This window comes from Penaeus monodon, chromosome 3 (assembly GCF_015228065.2).
Source record: "Penaeus monodon isolate SGIC_2016 chromosome 3, NSTDA_Pmon_1, whole genome shotgun sequence".
NCBI classification, from domain to species: domain Eukaryota; kingdom Metazoa; phylum Arthropoda; class Malacostraca; order Decapoda; family Penaeidae; genus Penaeus; species Penaeus monodon.
In genome coordinates, this window is record NC_051388.1 from 51,105,117 (window position 1) to 51,127,616 (window position 22,500).

Sequence of the window (22,500 nt, forward strand, 5' to 3'; positions counted from 1 at the left end):
TGTCAGCAGAATTACAGGATCTTAAAGGTAGGCTTAAAATCCCTTTTTAGCCTTGTCTGAAGGAAAATTGTATGTGCTGCAGCTAATGTCATACAGATTCTGGAAATTTTGTTTCCTGAGCTTTAAATTTTTCTCTCAAGCAGTTGACTGCACACAGCACCCAGCACTTGATTCGGTATGCCACACGAAGCACCCATTGGCAATGAGTTAAGAAGACAATGGTGTACTAAATTTTGCATTTATTTTCTTTTCAGTTCATCCATAATTAGGCATATAGTACTCTGCCCCTTTTGCATTTATAGAATTTACATGCATTCTAATGTTTTTATAGGATTTTTTTTTTTCAATTTGCAATTTTTTAAATTGCATATTCAATAGAACAATTGGGCCCAATATATAATGATCTATATGTAAAACTTAAATACTTTTCTTGCAAATCATATACTCTACTTCAATTTGTATATTCTCACAATCACACACACAAAAAACAACACAAAGCAAGTGCATATATGCATGCACATACACACACATACAAATACATACACTTGCAATAATAGTGATGATAGTGTGAATAAGAATAATGATAATGATGAAATCACCATACCAATATTTATACATAATATGCAAGTATATTATCATATCAAACAAGGACACAGACAAAAACACAGACAGACACACACACACACACACACACACACACACACACACACACACACACACACACACACACACACACACACACACACACACACTCACTAAATTTAGCAATTTGTAGGAATATTTCCCCAGACCCCACTATCACAAGTGCCATAATCTGTTTATTTTTTTTCCCTAAATATCAACAGAAACACTAAATATTTACACCACCCACCTACTTGTCACACATAATCCAACAAAGGGAACTTCAAAAACTTTTGATGTAAAGCACAGGTAACCCAATTAGGGTACACATCCCATGGGGAAATGTGGTGAATGTGTGGGTGGCAATGACTATAGTCCAGTGGTTGGTGAGGGCTGTTGTGTTGAAAGTAACAATGGCTGCGGGAACCAAAAATCCTAATAAGAATTAACAGGGACTGGCTGTGGAAAAATTACAGAGGGTGCATAATTCGTAATGCTAAAGCTCCAGGGATACACAACTTATTGAAGTTTAGAAAGATCAGGAGAAAAACAGAAACAGCTCTAATTTACTTAGCAGCATATTCTCTGGAGTGATGAAGATGTGTTTATATAGAGCCATTACCAAGGTTCACCTGTTTATTGGCAGGATGGCAGTGATGTTACAGAAAAGCACCCAGATTCTTTAGTGATCTTGGACTGTTTTAGTGATCACAGTATGAGGGACTTGATTAAAATATGCAAAAATGTCAAACACGATTATTTGCCATATTCTTTGAAATAAGCAAAATTATTACTTTCATGCTTGGTAAAGCTCCCTGTCAAAAGACTAAATGGTTTAAGAGCTGTGGATAAACAGAAACACACACACACACACACACACACACACACACACACACACACAAACACACACACACACACACACACACACATTTTTATCAATTAGGACAGTTAATAATTCTGTGACATAATCAGCAAAGTATTGCAACATATTTTGTTACTGCAAATTTCCTTCCATTTGGTCACTCAGTTATGCTTTAAGGTCCAGTCATATATATCAGTTTAAATCCTTGCTAGGCTGGATGTGCAAATGCACCAACCTCTTGACTAATTAGCATTTTCTGAAGAGTAAAAGAATTACAGACATTAGATAGTTTTCATAAATACAACTACAGTAAGGTATTTACTTGTAGTCTAGTGCATCAAAATATTACATTATCATTCACAGAATACAAAAAATATTATTGGAAAATTAGTTTCTTCTCGGAAAGCAATAACTTTGTACTGCAAACATTAACTTTATAGAGGTAAAGAATAAAATCTACAGCAGGAATTCTTCATACACATCACTGATGTTATAACCTACCTGTACATAATTGGTCAAAAACTTTTTCATCCAAAATAACTTCTCTTGTAATCTTAATATGAATTACATTATGATAATTCCATTCATGGAGTCAAGGTCAAAAGCAAAAGGAAAAAGCAAAAACTTTAAATACCACAGAATTGATAACCAAAAGCTTCCATCTCTGATTTGGAAAACAAAGAAAACATTTATCCAAGTACTTACTCTGCTTTTACGAGCACTAACTGGTCTCTTCAGGCGATGCACAGTTATTTCTAGAAATCTCAGGAATCCTTCAATGGTTGTCTATTGGAAAACAGAAAGAGACAGGTTACAGTAAGTACCCTTAGAAATACAATACTCTTTTAAGTTTATTCCCATATGTAAGAGCTAATGCTCTGGAAACATTTGTATGATTCAAGATGTAAAAAGCCATGGTGCTACTGGACTCAATCTGACTATGGACTTTAAATCAAGTCATGGGCTATCACTCTTTTGTGAAGCCTAAGCAAACTATCTGGGAACTACAAGATCCAAATCTACAACATATATAGTCTGTGATGATCTTTTCATCATCATGATGTTATAATATAACAAAAAATAGTTAGGAACCAACCATAAACTTGCCTAGTCCTAGGGAGAGTAACTGATGTAACCATATGTGAGGCTGGGTAGCCAGAGGGCGAGTAATGGAACCTAGGCTTAATTTTTTTTAATCATAATTATTATTTACTATAAATACAGTACATTTACCCTTTCTATATACTAAATAATCAAAGAACAGTGAGTGAAGACTACTTTGACAGATAACTATTTCATAACCATAATATGACAAGGACAGTGGCCTAGGAAACAAGGCAGGATTAACAGAATTGCATCAATTGCTGGTAAGCATGTTAGTATTCTCTCACACTATCATGGGCTATACTTGTTTTGGACATCACTGTAGGTGTTGGGAGAGGGTAAGAGTAAATTTTAATAAAACATATCACTTAAATATCAATAAATCATGCCTATTAGCACAGGTGAAGTTGTCAAGGAGTCCTTTTCTATTGGTTAATAATTTCATCTCATAGACAAATAAGGTGTCATTTCACACTCCCTGAATACTATGCCTGATGGGAAATCTGGACTGATGTGGGTGAGATAGGGTAAAATTAGGTCAGGAAGATAGGGTCACAGAAAATGCATATGGAACTGGGAACAAGAGGCATGGATGTGACACTGATCACATTTGGAATGAACTGCATTACTGCATTAATAATTTGAGGAAAATATCAATGTTATGGTGATGGGGGACTTATAAGTCAGGAGTAATTAATAAGGTAAAAGTAATTGCGAAATACTGATCGCCTAATAGATAAGAAACAAGAGAAAGATATCCAAAGGCATACTCGTGTGAAAGCAAATGATTGGAAAATTGTGGAAACAGTGCTCATACATTATTGCTCATGGCAAGATAGTGGTAAGGAGATTACATAATGAGAACATGGTAAGAAGAGTGATTGTTCTGGACTTAGGGCAGACTAAGCTTCCAGCAGGGATGCATAATGTTTCCTTGATTTCATTTTTCAAGAAATGGGAGTCTGAAGAAAGAAGTAAGACAAAGAGCAGGAGAGGCTTATGTTTGGGGGAATGAAAAGCACAGGGCAGTGACACAAAGAGAAGTCTGTATAATGGTGTAGTTGTGCCAGCAGTTTTTGTATGAGCAGAAATGTCTGGATGCATTGAATATGAAGTATCAGAGGAGTATGAGTAAGTTGGCTACATGAGAACATACTGCCATACAATGAACAATTCTTAAGAATACTGAAGATTTACCTGCTGTTCTTTAAGAGTTAAAGCATTGTAAATATCTGAATGAGTCCCTGTTGGAGAATCCATGATTGTCTTTGTTGACAACCTGTAGCAATCTGGAACCAACAACACTCGAAAACGCCAAAATTTGAGAGGCTGTAAAGAAATTTCATTGATGAAAAAATAATAATGGATCAAACTTGTTAGGAACATTTTCCATGTTGTATTATGACTCTACTGGCTTGCATTATCTGTAATAATTGCTAAATAATATTGATTATAATCAGAGAAAATCTAAACAAAGGAGTAGTCTATACAAAGGATATATTCTTTCCTTTTGTTACCAATAATTTTCTTTATCCTGAACTAATTTCAACTAATAGTAATAGAGACTGACTCTTGACATCCAAGAAACAACAAAAAAAAATCTAATATCACAAATTCAATTAACTTACTTCTATTAAAGGATAATCAGGTGACTCTCCACGGAAGCAAATGTAATTGTCTAGGTGATTCCACATGTAAGTTTCTAGCCTCTCTGTGCGAAACTCCACCCATGATACTTCATAGCTACTCATATCAGGAGCCTGGAATCTGTACTTGTATTGACGTTTTAGCTGTGGATAGGGATGTCTGGAACACAATAAGTATTATCTCTAATGAGATGCAGTGCATAAAACTTCTCCCAAGATGTTACTGACAAAGCTTGTAAAAAGAAAGCAAAAATAAGTTGATGTCTTAAATACCGTACCTTGGGCGATATATTGTAACTGTTATTGTTGACCCACAAAGTCTTATTTTGTGGAACATTCGTCCAATAGACAGCCTATATTCTTGTGAAGTTTCCTCTGTGCGTGACCTTGTCCTCATGAGAGACCCAACTCCAGCATAGCGAGGACTATTTCCTATAGCTACTGCAGCTTGAGAGTGGCTCTTGACAGGTCTAACAATCATCTGGAATCCCTGGAAAGAATTTTGTACCACATTACCCCATTACTGCCCAGCCTAAAGCCATCATAACAAACCCTTTGATCTGCTGGGTATGGCCATATGTGTGACTACGCGCTAGAGTGTGTCGAGTGGGAAATTCTATATGTAGTGGACTCCCACTCCAAACAGCAGGATGGTTGCCAGAAATCACTAGTCAGTGATACTAAGAGATACTAATACCATCAATTAAGGGTTAAGTATAAGCTCATGAATGATGGAAAAGTGTAAATTTATAAATCTATCAAGGTTTCTCAAATCTAAAACTGAAATAGAATCCTTGTCACATGGGAATACCATACTTCATTTTCTCTGCAGTACTCTATCCAAACTACATCCAACACTCACATCAGAATTCTACATCACTAATAACAAAAGCTTCAAAAATATAAATTTCTCATTTACACCATGATCTCATTATTCTTTGAATAGATATAAAAGTGAATACGTTTTTTGCAAAGCTTTAGCCAAGCCACCAATGCTGTGATTGTACCATAAGTAACATGAGTTGTATTCTGGGGAGATACTCAACTATTACTATTATTATTTATTCCCTGACGGCCAAACAGTACTGACCCTACAAAAGGAACAACTACCAAAAGTACCCAAATAAATTTCTCAGAAAATGCATCTGAAGTGTCCCTCCCATTTCACAAATCGTTCACACATTTGACATTTGATTGTTGCCTAATATCCAACTGATAAAGGAAAGTCTGATGAACACACTGATACCAACAACTAAAAGATCACTGAAATTGTTATTAGCAATTTTTCCTTCAGTTATTTCAGTATTGTGTGTCTTCTATCTTTTCTAAATAAACCAATTTACATGTAAGGCCCTTCCCTCTCTCTTCAATGAAAACATAGTGTTTAACTTCAGCAATTACTTCTCTACACTTGTCTTTCAAGCATGCAGGGCATGAACGAGAACTGCATATGAGAACAAAAATGAAGTGAAGAAGATTTACCAGTGAGTAGTTACTTTTCCCTGAATGTATCCATGTACTATCACCCATACAAAGTACACCAGAAAATGCTTGCAAACAATAAATCAATAACAGACATACCTGAGCAAGCCTCTGTGATACAAGTTCCAAAAACACTTGTGTTGTATCTAAAGTCTTACGACCTCTTGCATGCTCATTCATGTCTTCTGGGAGGAGGTTGTAATCTGCCACCACATAGTCGTTGTGCAAAGAACGATCCTCTGGGAAATAATCTGTTGTGACGGGGAGACATGCTGGCAGACACAAACTCTTCCAGTCAACACCTTGAATAATAGGAAATTGAGGTTAGTATAATCTTGTCAAACAGCAGTGCACTCTGCCTTCAACAATGAGAATCAAGTTGTGAATATATTTGCTATGCTCCAGCATGAAATGTATAAAATAAGCTTAATACTACAAATTTGGCTGTATCACAATAATTCTCAAACTTACATACTTCAGTTATTCACTTTCTAACACAACATCCTTGCATTTGACAAACATAAAAATGTCATTATGTTCATAAATTTTTTCTTCTAAAAGATGGTAGGTCTTCATTAGTATAGGTTACTATTCTGTAGAGAAATGTCAGTCGTTGCCATCTATAATGCTGTGCAAAGTATAAACACAAGCCGTGACTGGCATGGCATTATCACCCTAAGCAACTACACACAGTTAATTGGAGTGAACACAACATGCCTTCAACAGTGTGGACCACAATAGTTCTGCAACTCAAACACGATTCCATAATTTTCAATCATATTCCAATATTCATAATTCTATGATTCCCTATTATAATAAATAATTTTCCTCCTTAATTAGAGTGCATCCCCATTGTGCCTGTGCTAATCAATAATGCAGTTATCCTAACCTATGTTTGTCTTGACAACGTCCCTCTGCTCTGGCGCTTGCATGAAAAGTAAAAACACTTGATTTGAAGAAATACCTTCAGCAAAATAGAAAAGGCTATTAACAAAAATATACATACAAAAAGTTTAAAATGAATGAAATAAATAAAATCACATATAAAATATAAAATCTCCACGAGAGGCTGAGTTCTTATATCAGTCGTATCAATTATACAAAACTCCCATTGCCCTCCAGTCAATCAGTCTCCTTTAGTTCTCTTCAAAATAACCACAGTAAAGACATTCTATTCTTTATATAATTTTGTCAAACTTAAAGACAACTCTTCAGTCCATTAAAAATAATACTTGAATATTGCAGAAAAAAAAAAAAAAAAAAATCATTAAAGACTGAATATATATATATATATATATATATATATATATATATATATATATATATATATATATATATATATATATATATATATATATATATATATATATATATATATATTTTTGGAAGATAGAATAAATAATAAATGAGAAGAGAGGAGAAATAAATAAATATAATAATAATAATAATAATTATAATAATTATAATAATAATAATAATAATAATAACAATAATAATAATAATAATAATAATAATAATAATAATAATAATAATAACAATAACAAAAATAACAATCTTAACGATTTTAATAATATCAGGAATAACAAGAATGTTAATGATAATGATAATGATGATAATAATAGTAATAATAACAAGAAGAAAAAGAAACTGGAAAACAAAATGGAAGAAAAAACAAAAAGCAAGAAATAAAAGAAACGCAAACTGTAACAAGAAAAGAAAAAAGGAAAAGAGAAAGGCGGAGAAGACAAACAAGAACAGCAACTAGATCATAAAACAGGAGCAGAGCAGTAGAAGCAGAAGCAGACATAGAAAGAGCACTGGAACAAATAATCAAACCTTGAAGCTGGAGAAAAAAAGATCAAAATATGATACAGATAAAAAAATAAATAATGTGCACACGATGAGCCCCAGAGGCAGTGAGCCAGAGTACCCCAGTCCCCAGCCCTGGCAGTGCACTGGACACCAGAGTTATTTTGGATGAACTCCAAACTCAACCCACTCACGCCTGGATGGCAACCTATCACACCAACCCTCATAGGTAGTCAGGGAGAAACTTTCCCCTCAGAAGTTAGCTAGTCAGCTTAAAGCCTCAATTTCACCAACACATTGATTTATGCCACAGCCAAGATCATAGAGACCAGGTAATTTTACGTTTCCAGTCCTTCTGACTCCATGCCCACCCCAACATATAGCTCAGTAGGGCACCAGGAGCTGCCTTCATGAGTGGTTTAAGTGGACCTCTGGCTAATAAAGGGAGGCACTAAATAGGCATTAAATATGAGATGAACAATGTGATAATCATGCATGATGTTATTGCAGCATATACAGAAACTCCCCACCCCAAGCCCTGCTTCTATCCTTAAAATTTTTAAAGCATAACTCTACAATTATTACTCATGTCTTCACTTTTATGATGGCAATCACAGTTACATTTAGTTATTTACATAATCATTTGCATTACATTTTTTTCAAATTACTTTTCATGGGGTTCATAAATAAGCAGCATTCATAAGTATGAAATGAAACAACATAATTATGTAAAGAAATCACTTCTCTTTTTGTTAGTCTAGTTGAGATGAAATCATCCAAAAGTACACAAATCTTTGCAGTTCACATTTTGAGATAAAATGTGATAACATTTTGCTTGATTATTGCTTTATTATAAAGAGTTTTCCATTATTTTATGATTTTCTTTGGTACAATTTACCTTTAGAAACATTATTAAATTTTATTTTGCTCCTTCCTATAGGCAAGGTATTATCACATCTGTGTGTGTACTTTTCACGCTCCTTTCTCCTTTCTTGTGTATCAATACTGCAACTCTTCTATCCATGCAACTGTGTTGCCTTATTGTACCTTCCCTGCCCAGGCATCCTGCATCAGTCCACAAATGTATCTCTCCTTATATCTCTTCTTATAAACTCCTTTCTTTTGTGTTACATGCCTTACTAGTCACATATATATTATAAATACAATGAATTGCTCCCAGTTGCTGCTGCACCAGGGAGCTAGATTCATGTGACCTGTGCACTTTTTTTTCTTCCTCCTCTCCCCCTCTCTGTAGTTAAGTTCTCCTGTTTTTCATCCCTAACTGCTTCCATGTGTGTTACGTTCTGCTTTTTATCCCTGGCTTCCTCTCCTCATATGCCCTTTAGGGTGTGGGGGGTTTCCTCAGTTCTCTCTTTCCATTAGGTTCTCTTAATTCCAGGCCCTAAGTACAGCACCAGATGTTGCACGCATGTGTTTTTATTGTTTGACAGGGAAAGGAGTTGAAGCTGCACTGCTACAGCTCATAGCTTGGCCACCACTTCTCAAAGTCAATTTAGCCACCGTCATGCCAGGTAGTCTTGGGAGCCCCTACTTTTGATAGTATGGTCCATCTACAGTATGGTCCATCTTATGATAGTCTGGCCCCTGACTCTTATGTACAAGGCTAATTGAAGTAGTGTGACCCTACAGGATATCTCTGTTCTGGTAGCAAGGAAGGCTCTCTCCTGATGGCCTTTATCTGCCCAGAAATATAAACAGAATGGAATGATCCATCTCCTCACAGGATTCTCTCCTTATTACAACCAGTCAACCCTGAAACTTCCTGGCGACACACATGGTGAGATGTAGTCCTCCCTTATCCTAAAGAAGTTACCAACACAATGCTCCTGTCTCTATGCCACTTCCAAATGACCCAACTGCCTCACCAAGTCTTTGCCAATCTCAATTACCCACAAAATGTAATTAATGTCATCTCTGTACACTGTATTGCCAATATTGCATCACCACCTTGAAAAGTATATGTACCTCATTACTGCCAGATCAACAATGCCCCTTTCCACATGTTACATCTGAGTTACCTCCTTTTACATTCAAGAAACAATGTAAATGACTCGCCACTCAATCAACCTTCAAAATAACACAACAGACAAATGAATCTGGACGTTTACAGACCAGCCCCACTTCCCCCCCACCATAAACACTCCCATCCCCCTTGCCTCTAACTTTTCCTCAATATGATGGTCAAATTGTGGGTTATAATATATCTTTAGAATTTTGCTAAAATGTTTTTTAAATTACCAGTTTCCAATAATTATTTTCCTCGATATTAATAAATACAGAGTAGTTAACTTATTAATAAATCTTGTTGTGTTAACCCATAACTGACGGGTAGCATTCATAAAGGACGGGGCCTCGCTGCCGGGGGCTTATATCGTCGCCCTAGCATGCGCGACCACTCATGCCAAATACCAGCATCCCATGCCGTTTCTTCGTAATACTACGAAGATATGTTGTATTTTCAGTTTTCATTATTTTTTAGTCTCTACTTGCCAAACTTCCTGATAAATCGAGACTGAAGGGTATTTTTGTTGTTATATAGACTCCATAGTTGATCATTATTCGGTCTATAGTCCGAATAAAATAAGCAGTGTGTGGCATCATGGAGTTGAAATCGTCGGTTTGTTGCATTTTTTTTGTTTGTTGCATGGTAAAAATGAGAGTGTTAAAACCGACTTAATCACACTTTCACTGGCAAAAAAATAATCTTATGCTGTGATTGTAACAAAAAAAAACTCATGGCATGTCCATATATACTCTATGGCATGTGCGTATATGCCCCCGGCAGATGGTTCCGCCATGCCATGGCATGTGCGTACATGCCACCCGTCGGCAATGGGTTAATTTTACTTATAATTACTCATATCTATTTTTTTATTTTTTTCATATACCATCACATTTATTTGTTTTCATTTACTAAATTATCTTCTGCCACTATATGATTACTAGATGATTACATTGCTGTAGCATTGATTTTTTTCTTTTGACACAAATAATTTCCTGATCTCACACTTTTAATAATCAATAATATCAGGTACTTGCAGCCAGACACACCCCTCATTGAATTCACCCTAGAGTATGTTTAAATTACTTTCTCTTGCTATTAACTGAACCTGACCTTATTTTCATAATGTTCTGCTTGCCTCTAATAACCTTAATAGCTGAATGTGACATTTCAGGAATGTGATTGACAGATTACATTTTCATATGTCCTCACTGCACTTTCACTAGTAAACTGTTTCTCTCAGACTTTGAGGATGATAATGACCCTCCCTCCCAAGATAATCCCCTACAGCTAAATACTGCACACCATGGCAACAAAACCATAAAGTTCTCCTGTGTTACATGCCTTTGCAACGGCAAACAAAAACCTGAGTGACTTTTTGATCCACCAGGAACTAATAAATATGACATGGCAGAACTTCTATCCTTCCATGCCCTGTTGCGATGTTGAAGATGTTGCAGAACCTTGTATATGGCCAAAAGATGTAAACTACCACCGAATGTTACTTCTTCACACTCGCATGATGCAAGAACCCCAGCCAACACATTATAAACCTTTCTGTCCCAACCTCACATCACCATGGAAACCAGGTTGAATTATTGCATGAGTAAACAGCATCAGTAAAACTTTTGAAATAAATGAATTTGTAAAACAAAATTGCAATCTGCATATACATGCTAGATAAAATCTTACCAGTAGTGAGACCAGCAGTCCATTCTTGCTCTCCTGTGGCTCCCCATAGTAATGTGGCATGGTGCTTGTCCTTCCCCATGGTACCTCCAGGCATGGTCCTAATAGTGGTATTTGTCTTCTGTGGTGTTGCTGCACCACGGACTGATACTGTCAAAATAAGATAAGCCTTTGTAGGTAAATGATATAAGACATAATAATCAGTATATTTGTTAATTTGTTTACATTTGTATTCTATATGTAGATTTCTCCTACAGCCTTAAAAAAAAGATCCCTCTAACTGCAGAAAGCAGAATCAACCCTGCAGATTTCAAATGGGGCAGGAGAGGCTCAGGTGCTGCCCACTGTGAATATCAACACAACTAAAATAATGATTCAGAAAAAGTATATTTTACACACAAAAACTAGTTTTTTTTTCAAGACAAACTGACAGCAAAAGAACATATATAAAGAGCCAGAATAAAAACACAAAATCAGAGGGTTAAAAAGTGGCTTACCCACACCTGCATCTGACATTGCTCTCATAATTCAATATTTTTGCATAATCGAGTTTGCAGGACAAAAATATTCCTCTATCCACCTATCTAAATATGAATAAATATTTTTGCATTGTATGTTGCTTTTGAAAAGAAATATAAAGCAACATTTTAAATGCAAATATTTACTTACAGTCAACAGAGGTAACAGAACCTGCAAGGGATGATGTGCGGTTTCTATTATCTCGACGGCCATTGCTAATACCTGTGAAAAATAAATATCAAAATCTCAATTACTTACTTAGAACTTCAATACTAATATACCGGCAACACATACACTGGTGCCAGTATATGAGCTTTGTAAATTTTTTTTAAAAATCAAAACTTATTCAATCATATTTCTGGAGTATAAATTAAAAATCATACAAATGTTAAGACTTTTACTTGAAGGAAAGCAAATAACAATATGGCAGAGATATGCTCCTGGTCTCCGGTATATTGGAATAAAGATATAATGATCTACTGAATCAGATAGTTTTGGTAAAACTTGTTTACTTTATTCTTTACCTATTACCTTTTTTATTACTCTTTTATTCCTAAGCCAGTATGATATTGGACTTCATATCTAGATACTGTATCAGCAAAAAATAAACTATATACAACTATATGTGTATATACTTGTAAACAGTCCACTCCAAATCTGTGTTTATGTAAATTGTGTGAACGTATAGTTTTGTGTGTGTGTGTGTGTGTGTGTGTGTGTGTGTGTGTGTGTGTGTGTGTGTGTGTGTGTGTGTGTGTGTGTGTGTGTGTGTGTGTGTGTGTGTGTGTGTGCGTGTGTGTGCGTGTGTGTGTGCTGTGTGTGCGTGTGAGTGCGTGTGAGTACGTGTGTGCATGTGTGTGTGTGTGTGTGTCTGTGAGAAACATGTAATGACAAAACTAATATACGACATCCAGTTGGGAAGAAGGGTCAGGCTTGGGATGAAAATGCTGCACAGCATCAAACTACTTTCACTCAACCCTCTTGAATCAACAAGGTAATCTTAATCCCCGTAACCTAGCCATCACTTACTCTCCTGACTCAGTTGTGCCGTAATGGTTTTAGGCCGACTTGGAGTCCCCAACCCTGACGAGGTGGGTGTGGAAGAGAGAGGGCCAGACACCTGACTGAGCTCCGCCTCAGGAGGGGTCAGCGATGAGGAAGTCTCATTTTCTTTGGAACAGTCCTTTGACGCTTGATAGTGATGTTGCTGTATCAGTACTCCAGTTGGATCTGAAAAGAATCATTCCTAAATATGATTTTATAGCATGAAGAAATCACAGCTGGAACTAAACCGATTTTGTTAAAACCAGTTACAAATTACTGAATACTATTTTTTTTTCAGTATTAAGAATACCAGAACCTGTTTCAAAGCATTATTTGGAAAACTACAAAGCTTTTGGAAGTCTATCCTAAGAATACATAATTCCAGAAGTGGTATGTTATAGATTCTTAAAAGTAAAACAGATGGGAAGGGAGCACAATTATATAAGTTGAACATCCATGATTAATGGGGTCACACCAAGTCACCTTTCGGAAAAATGTGAATCCATCTCCTGCGATTTGAAGTCAACTTAATTGTCACATGTGAAGGGTCAAATGGATTAATTAGTGACCTCCCAGGACGGTGCACTATGGTTGGCTTTGTCTGAGTAAATGCCTATAAAAGGAAAAAAGTTTCATCAGCACAAAAACATACATGAACCAAATGAATAAAATTCTACAAAAGCTTTACTTATACAAACACAAGAAACTTTTCATTATTCTGTATCATACCATAATGCTGAATAAGTGTCACGTACAACTTTGATATGGAAACAAGTCAGAAAACCTAAGGCTGTAACAGGAAAATATCTATGTCCACAGCCCATTTATAATATATAGCACTGAACAAACATACACTTTATGAAACTTCTACGTTAATTTCTACATTTATGCCAATGTCAAAAACAACTTTTCAAATGCTGAGATAACTATATAATAGCTAATTTATCATCTCATCTTATTTCTAATAAAATATCTATACTCATGAGCATGAAAAATCCTATATAAAAAGTGTTATTGTAAAAAGCAACATAGTAGTATTTTGTTTATTACTCAAGACACAGCCTTCTATATAATAACATAATAACCAGTCATATACTCCCACCACAGATTAATAAACAGAATATTTAACCCAATTACACTCATAAACTTTAGTATTCACTGAAACTATGAGATGCTTTTCTCTTTCTTTATATTTTGTATCATAGGTTATACATATTGAACAAGAGTCCTTCTGAAACACACATACCTGCGAAGGCTCACTTGGAGAAGCCCCGGCACTAGATCCAACTCTTACTGACTGGGGTGGAGACAGTTCCTCTCCTTCGTACAGTGTCTGTGTGCGTGGTCTATTCACTCCTGGAATTGCTAAAGTCATTTTAATAAAAATGTTATTTTGTAATGCAAAGATGATGACCAAACATTAAAGAGTGTGTGTGTGTGCGTGTGTGCGTGTGTGCGTGTGCGTGTGCATGTGCGTGTGCGTGTGCATGAGAGAGAGAGAGAGAGAGAGAGAGAATCACATATTCTAAGACTTCTCATTAACATAAACTACTTCACAACTTTTGAGCTAATTAAACAGGTAGCTGCTGGATAAACAGGCTACAAATCTATACACTTCCTCAATTTTGACAAAATGACAATTTACATTTTTACAACTCTTAATTTTATTCAGTGAGCTCTTTCCCTAACTTCCCCTATTTCTAAATCAATTAATATAATTCTCATCAAACACAATAGCCATGGTAGCCAGCAGACACCACAAATAGGTTTAATTCAGACCATCCACATCATTAGATCAAGAAAAGTCACAATAACACTGGGAACAAACATAACAGTATTGTAAAATGACAGTCAATGACAGCCCCACCTAGTAGTATCTGCACATCTTTTCATATTTTAGTTGCAATCAGCATATTCTGATCTCCAAAACCTGATGGCAAAAGCCAACTTCCCTACAGCTTAAAAAAAATCTATCATTGTATCATGAGATGCAGGCACACCTCCAGTGAGTTTGAAACATCATCCATACAAATACAAATCTATAATAATGATTATATATATCTATAATGGACTCACTAGCAGCTTTTTTACACTTTACAAAAGATTATTTCTTATACTATTTCTCGTAGATGAGGGACGAAATTGAACAAAATAAGGCATATTAAGATTAACACTGAAAAGATTAAGCCAACCTAATCATATGCCATGGTTATAACATCTGTCCATGCCATAACACTTTTGGCTGTTGTATGTGTTCTATAAGCATGGAATTTTATGGTTCTGACAAAACTCTTTTTTGAGGGAAGGCCTTCCCAAGTTGGCCCAATCCCTTGATTTCTAATGCTTTCATTGAAAAACAACTATTTGCTTGTCCAGAATTACAGACAAGAAGAAAACATTTATAGTATATATCTTGTATGGATGAGATTGACAATAATTCCCATGCAGTGACAAGTGTGTCCTGACTATTTCCCATCCCTGCTGGGTTAAACAGGGTTAAGTATATAAAGTGCCCTCACTATCATAATAGTAACATCTTAAAATGTTTAATGAGTCAAAATTTTTCTTTTGAAGGCCCAACCATAAGAATGAAATGTCAGCAGTATATCATTCTTTGAGCAAAGAGAAGATATAAGATGTGGAGGACAAAGAAATTTAAGATTAAAGAAAATGAGGCAATCATGAAATAAATCTCTACTTTCAATATCCATGCTTACAAAGGAACCATAAACTTACCCTCCACATTCAGAGCTCCAAATGACTGTGAATATGTTTTATTCTCTGTTATTCTTGCAGGAATGTTGATGGCTGGAGACTTGTCAAACACTGAGCTTACAGAACTCCCTAAGGCTACCATAGAACCTGATATCTGAAAATATTCATTGCTATGATCTAAAGCTTCATGAATAATAGGTATGAACAAAATAATTCCATTCTGAATGCATATGGACATGTGACAGCCCATTATGCTGTACTGATACTTGGCTAGAAACTTGTTTCTGTCAGTTTTTGAATGATTAATAAGTACAGAAAGCCTGAAGGGGAGGAAGTCCTGGAAACAGTCATCACTACACTTTCCATGAAAGGTAATGTCACTTCAAAACCTAGTGCTGACAGCTGACATTATTTAAGATACTGAAATAATTATCACGGAAGTCTGACATACATATAAATATGCAATAAATGAAACTACCCAAAGCCCAAGGTTTCTTTATCTGATTAATTTTCCAATGATTCCATAAACAGTAAAACATCTGGTAAGCTAAATGTAATTTGTCATGTGAAGGAGAATATAATTTGTCATGTGAAGGATATTCTCCTATACATTCACTCTCACGATCACTACATACTGACCAAATGGAATTGGACAGAAAGAAGGAACTGTAATTTCATTCTTGAATCTTAATACATAGAGAAGGATGTTCATTCACTGCTCCAATTTTATTTGTACACATGTTCATCATCAAACTCCCGGTCATGCACCTTACCTGTTCCACACTGTGATAGAGATCTGGGTCTGACAGCTTTCTCTGCAAGCTTATTCTTGTTAATGGCTGCATGGAGGCTGACTGACTATTATTTTTTTTCCTTGCTGCTGTTCGCTGAAGACTACGGTAAGTTCTGAAATAGGAAGAAATATGCTAACATTAATAAGTGAGAGACCATATGGCCCATGAAAAACCCATACATATTGCTGACCAACCAGTAATCTTTAAATAAAATGCTCAAGTACTGATGACTGGCCAACTGAACCAGCATAAAATTGAATCAGATGCCAATTAAACCAGTAATACCTGAACTAGTATTTTAATACTGGCATAAAAAATAACAAGGCACTGACACTGCTGAAGTGTCAATATCAATGCTGAAAATATACATTTAGTTTTTATTTTCATATCATAATGTAGCACTTATCCTTCTGGAGAAAGAAATAGAATTAAGCAGCAAAACTATAATTAGTCAAAATGAAATTTCAAAAAAATGAAAAAATGAGCACAACTGGCAACCACATAACAATATGACACATAAAACTTTTGGTCCTCATGGTTCTAGCTAGCCAGCAGTAAAAAGCATCTTACAAAAATATCATTATCTTTGACAATCCTAATTTGTAACTATTCACTGGTCTATCTACTACCAATTCAATTGTCATCATTCAGTCATTCATTAATCCACTGTCCAAGATCTATTAATGCATGCTACTTAATGAGGAGAAGCAATAACAAGGCTTGAAGTACTCACTTGTTGTTCTGGTTTGTTGGCAATTTAAAGACTTGTGCATCGTAGGCATCATAATCAAAAATAGAGTTTGGCAATGCCGTGTGCTGTATATGTTGCTTATTGAATACATCCATCTTCTCTTTCTTCGCCATTCTGGGCCGCTCAGGAGGGAGCTTGATGCGAGGAACGAAGGTACCATATCCCACTTTCTTGTTGGTTGAGTAAAAACTCAAGTTGATCCATGTGTGTGGCATACTGTAGTCATCAGCATTGATACTTCCTTTCTTGTTGTGAAACTGTATAGAAAAAGTTTAGCTTTGTGTATATATTCAATTCTAGCATATTGTGATACTAAAATGCTTAAAATATCAATTAAAGATGCTGACTGGCCTCATATAAATTCATGATCACTCTCTTGCTTCAAACACATTAGCTTTGACCTTTATTTAATTTACAAATAAAAAACAACAACAAAAGTAAAAATTCACCTTTTTCTGTTGTTTTTTAAAGCAGAGAAAAAGATACTATTGGGATCCTTCTAAATTACACAAGTTCTGTTATTAATAAGACTTCTCATGAAATTCCAGGAAAAGTATCCTCAACATATGAGCTTTCATTTTTCATCAACTTTATTGTGTAATAAAACTTACTCTGCCAAATCATTTTTGGCCTTTTTTTCTTCTAAATAACAAGTATGTCATTACCAATTGTATGCCATATATTCACCATACAAGCAAAACAAAGTGACAGAAATGCTGCATATAAATGGAAAAATAAGCACCTTTATCATTAAAAACTACCTGACTGCACAACATAGGTAACTAGAAAACTTAAAAACCTGAGTCTTCATGGGCCTCAAGCATCATCAGTGACAAAACTCTTCAATTCAGAGCAAAATGTTCTCTAAAAATAATTAGTGACTTGTTTCAACTCAATGATATATTCAGGATTTCCTCAGATCTGCCTGTCCCATCAGATGGAACTGATGGGATATGTATACAATTTGGCAAAAAAAAAAAAAGAAAAAAAAAGTCTGAATAAATTTTACAAATTACTGGACCTATACATATAAATATAGTGAGAGTCACCGCCATTTGCATGGACAAAAATTAGTAAGGTGACAGATTTAGAGTGGTGGCAATCACAAGTAAATGCACATATCTTGAAGCCCACATATTCCTTTCTAAGATAACCCTATTCCTTGTGCAAGTCATTCCTTACCTTCAGAAGTGGGACAGCATGTAAAGGTTGTTCTCCAACACATACTAAATCTGACCCAACACCATTGTCAATGATGCGCTGCTTTGTAATGTTGGTTAATTCGCGGTCAACCTCAAAAACGCCAACTCCAGGAGTTATTACCACTGACATCTGACCGGTGCGATCAAAACTTCTATCAAGGTAATGCTTGTCAAAAACTGAAAATAAATAAATAAATAAATAAATAAATAACAACTAAATAAAGGTAAAATTCCAAGTTATCATTATACAGTAAATTGGAAGGATAAAAAGATCTCATAACAGTTAGCCATTAAATAAATGTATCAATTATGAAGATTTAATAAACAAGAAATAAATGTAAAGAACATCCAAATTAGCTTTTATTTAATAAGAATGATAGTCTTGCATTCAATTTTGTTTAATTTTTTCTGGAATAAAAAAAAGAAAGAAAGAAAACAGGAAGTGTGTAAGCTATGAGACAAATGAGCAGCATCACAAGTTTTTCAGAGTGAGAAGTGCCTATGAGTTCTTCTTCTTTTAACGGTAGGTTAGACTGGGTTAAATGTTCCCAGATTATCTTAGTACAACCTCTTGCTGTAATTCTGTGCATAAGAATGAATATGAAGTACAACAGTTACCATTAAGTGATATATTCAGCACTTCTAGGAAATTCCCCTGAGAAGCACATGAATTCGTAGCCTCTGGAACAAAGATATCTTGCTGGCGGTGGTGATCTAGAACTTTTGTTAGGTAGCTGTTAAACAACTGCCGCAGGTGAGTCAATATGGGAGACCAGTCATCATATCTCTCATTTTGCACAGCAACTCTGAAAAAAGAAAAGAAAAAGAAAATACTGTCACTGCCAACGAATACTTATTTTGCTAAAAACATTTGATATGTAGACACATATAAAAGCCATCACCCTACTTTAATATTTATTTCTTAAACATGTTCCTTGAATAACTGCAGAACTACTCAAAATGTACCTGTAAAAATCTTCGTAAAATCTGCCTTTGTAATCCTCCTGCAAACACTCTCTCATACAGGCGGGGAATTCATCTATGCTACTGGCTTTGTAATATGTGCGGGAAAATAGCACAATGGTCACATCATGATTACTTCCTTCCTTCTGAAAATTATAAAAAAAATAATTATTTCTTTAAACAATAATGAAAGCATCTAAAAACATATATGTGATATGTAATATACAGTAAAAGTTTAATAATATGCTCTATCATTCTGATTGCATGTTCCACCTATCACTTGGAATGTACAAACTTTGTTTCTAAAGGATAACAATAATCTCTCTCTCTCTCTCTCTCTCTCTCTCTCTCTCTCTCTCTCTCTCTCTCTCTCTCTCTCTCTCTCTCTCTCTCTCTCTCTCTCTTCTCTCTCTCTCTCTCTCTCTCTCTCTCTCTCTCTCTCTCTCTCTCTCTCTCTCTTCTCCTCTCTCTCTCTCTCTCTTCTTCTCTCTCTCTCTCTCTCTCTCTCTCTCCTCTCTCTCTCTCTCTCTCTCTCTCTCTCTCTCTCTCTCTCATATTAGTGCATATTTACCTTCCATTTTGCAAAGAGTTCAGACAGGAAGCCATTTACTGCTTTCTCAAAGTACAGGTCTCCATATATATCAAAATCCCACATCTCTGAGCTCATCTGAATGAACAAGTATACCATGCTCGTAGAAGATCGGTAAACAATCTGTGAAAAAAGTTTCTTTATGAATTCCTGTCTGTAATTAAACCGACAGTAAGTTTTCTTCACATCTGATTTTCTTTTTTAAAGGTTAAAATATCAATGCAGATTTTCTATTACTCTGTGTGTGTGTGTGTGTGTGTGTGTGTGTGTGTGTGTGTGTGTGTGTGTGTGTGTGTGTGTGTGTGTGTGTGTGTGTGTGTGTGTGTTGTGTGTGTGTGTTGTGTGTGTGTGTGTGTGTGTGTGTGTGTGTGTGTGTGGTGTGTGTGTGTGTGTGGTTGTGTGTGTGTGTGTGTGTTTGGGTGTGTTGGTTTGTGTGTGTGGTGTGGTTGTGTGTGTGTGTGTGTGTGTGTGTGTGTGTGTGTGTGTGTGTGTCTGTGTGTGTGTGCGTGCACATTTCTTCTCACCTAACATTTCATGAAATCCAAACACTATTTATAGAACACACTAAAGAATCTGCTTCTATCTCACCTTAGTATCATCAGTAACAACCCCACAAGCAACCTTCTCTCCTTGGGCCCACATCTCGTAAACTTGGCATCGTATGCTCCCGGCACAGAATTCTAATTTCTTGTTAATATACATAACTGAGTCTACCTGTTTTAAGAAAATAGTAAATATTTATTCTAACAAAATAGGAATTAAAAATCTATCAACACTGGAGTTTTATAAGATAATAACGCATGTCAAAAATGGGATTTATCCCAATGCCAGCAAAACTCTTGACTAAATTATCAATACCATAGTTATTCAAATATCATAAAATTTAAAAGAAAGCTTAGAAACTCATGACACTCACACTCCAATAAAAGAAAAACAAAAAGAAAAGTCCCCTATATTTCTTTTATACTGTATTAATATTTAACTGAATTTCAAGTTAACCAAGATATGAAATATAGTCTCAGTCTGAAGGCTGAACAAACACATTTAGATGAAATAAATGTATGTATATACACAATATATTCTAATAATCAGTTATCATTTTCAGGTGATTTTCCTATCCCTCTTTGTAATAATCAGCAATCACTGACAGACAAAAATAGCTGTATCAAAGAGTATAATATATGTAGTATGGCAATCTGGCCAGGCGGAGTAACTGACATTATAAAGAGTCAAGTGTCCTCTTGCCAAGTCCACAACACAGAAGAAAGAAAAGTCTTCAAGATACTTACAAGATTCTTTTTGATTCTCCACATCTCCGAGCGGCCAAGATACTGGTCTTTGAATGTGAGTTCCACCAGCTCTAAGGCCACTGCCTTTGGATCAACTTTGTTAACTATTACATCTTTGTAGATTCTCAGTTGAAAGGTTGAGGCAATACTCTGCTCTATGCTTATGGTATCTGAAGATAAGAGGCATTCTTACAATAATAATTATGTTCATGGAGGCAGATACTGAAATGACAATAAATCAGAATGCATACATATAAAGTTATTACTTTTAGTTTAAATACATTACTTGCCAACCATCTGGTAATAATTTCAAACCTTTCTGTACAGTAACATCATCTTTGGTGGATGGAATCTGAAGAAGCAGCCGTGGCAAATCATCTTCTGGGTGGTAGATCTCAACCACATCATTCTCTTTAACATCTGGTCCAAGGTCTTTCACATTTACCAACAGGTCTTCCTCTAGGGGGAAAAATAAATATTATACAAATCAATAAGGGCTCAAAATATAGAATTTTGCCTTTATTTTTTTCTGCACTAAATAATCAAAATGTACGAAAATAAAGAACTGCAAAGATCACTGTCCAGTAATTTGTTCCATAAATACACATCATTGCTTGATAGGCCCTGAACTAAGTAATATCATCTATATATCAGTATCAATGAATAAGAATTGTATTAGCTAAGGAATAAACCCAAGGTTATTATCTGTCACTACATTTTAAATTAATCTGCCAAAATATAAGACAAAGGCAAAATTTGATTAAAAATGTGTACACACAGTGACTCAAAGGCTGATGGCTGATTGGACTTTTATATTGAGCTGAACACCTTCCACTGTCAAAATATTAGGATGACTAGCTTCAAAAGCATCCTAAAGAAAGGCTGCACAATACTAATTCAAACACATTTGATATCGTTTCATACCATTTTATGTATGCCATCCTAATGTAGCAGTGTTATGCTCAAGAAATATACAAAGTCTACAGAGTGGCACAGTATTACTTGATAACCACGCACTCTGCCTGTTGGTGCACTAACAAAAAACAACAAATCTCTACAGTGAAGACTGTAAAGATTACAGTCCTCGCTGCAATTTACCATCACATAATGAATCAATCCAAGTTGTATTTTGTCAGAATACACATTGTGATGATTTGCTTGATGTTTGCCACTGTCACAGCTGTTGTAAAAAAATCCTCTTTAAGGTAAGTTATATAGCTGGAGTCCCTAGAAATCTCATGTCATCCAATATTTATTCATAATTATTGTAACAGTTGGTAAAATAACCACACCTAAGAGAAAACATCATAAGCAATTCATTAAAACCAAATATGTAGCTTTTCTAATCATATTTGTAAGCAAATTATCACAAACAGATAGTGCACAAAAACAATGACA

At 35.4% G+C, this 22,500-nt stretch overlaps 1 protein-coding gene across 4 annotated transcripts in view; it reads right to left on the reverse strand.

The window, feature by feature from the left end:
* Positions 1–22,500, reverse strand: part of LOC119596722 (GATOR complex protein Iml1-like) — a 44,014-nt gene that overhangs the window by 20,815 nt on the left and 699 nt on the right. For 3 of the 4 annotated variants that reach the window (XM_037946073.1, XM_037946053.1, XM_037946067.1), the window contains exons 2-21: positions 21,418–21,561; positions 21,103–21,272; positions 20,402–20,527; positions 19,796–19,936; positions 19,228–19,370; positions 18,880–19,067; positions 18,242–18,438; positions 17,042–17,316; positions 16,288–16,420; positions 15,536–15,668; positions 14,046–14,164; positions 13,283–13,412; positions 12,785–12,985; positions 11,906–11,977; positions 11,240–11,386; positions 5,815–6,017; positions 4,512–4,723; positions 4,216–4,393; positions 3,785–3,916; positions 2,189–2,269 (exon numbers count right to left, since the gene is read on the reverse strand). In XM_037946073.1, the coding sequence (XP_037802001.1) occupies positions 2,189–2,269; positions 3,785–3,916; positions 4,216–4,393; positions 4,512–4,723; positions 5,815–6,017; positions 11,240–11,386; positions 11,906–11,977; positions 12,785–12,985; positions 13,283–13,412; positions 14,046–14,164; positions 15,536–15,668; positions 16,288–16,420; positions 17,042–17,316; positions 18,242–18,438; positions 18,880–19,067; positions 19,228–19,370; positions 19,796–19,936; positions 20,402–20,527; positions 21,103–21,272; positions 21,418–21,561 (3,125 nt within the window). The remainder of the gene's footprint in view (positions 1–2,188; positions 2,270–3,784; positions 3,917–4,215; positions 4,394–4,511; positions 4,724–5,814; positions 6,018–11,239; positions 11,387–11,905; positions 11,978–12,784; positions 12,986–13,282; positions 13,413–14,045; positions 14,165–15,535; positions 15,669–16,287; positions 16,421–17,041; positions 17,317–18,241; positions 18,439–18,879; positions 19,068–19,227; positions 19,371–19,795; positions 19,937–20,401; positions 20,528–21,102; positions 21,273–21,417; positions 21,562–22,500) is intronic. The other variant, XM_037946059.1, reaches the window with a different exon arrangement.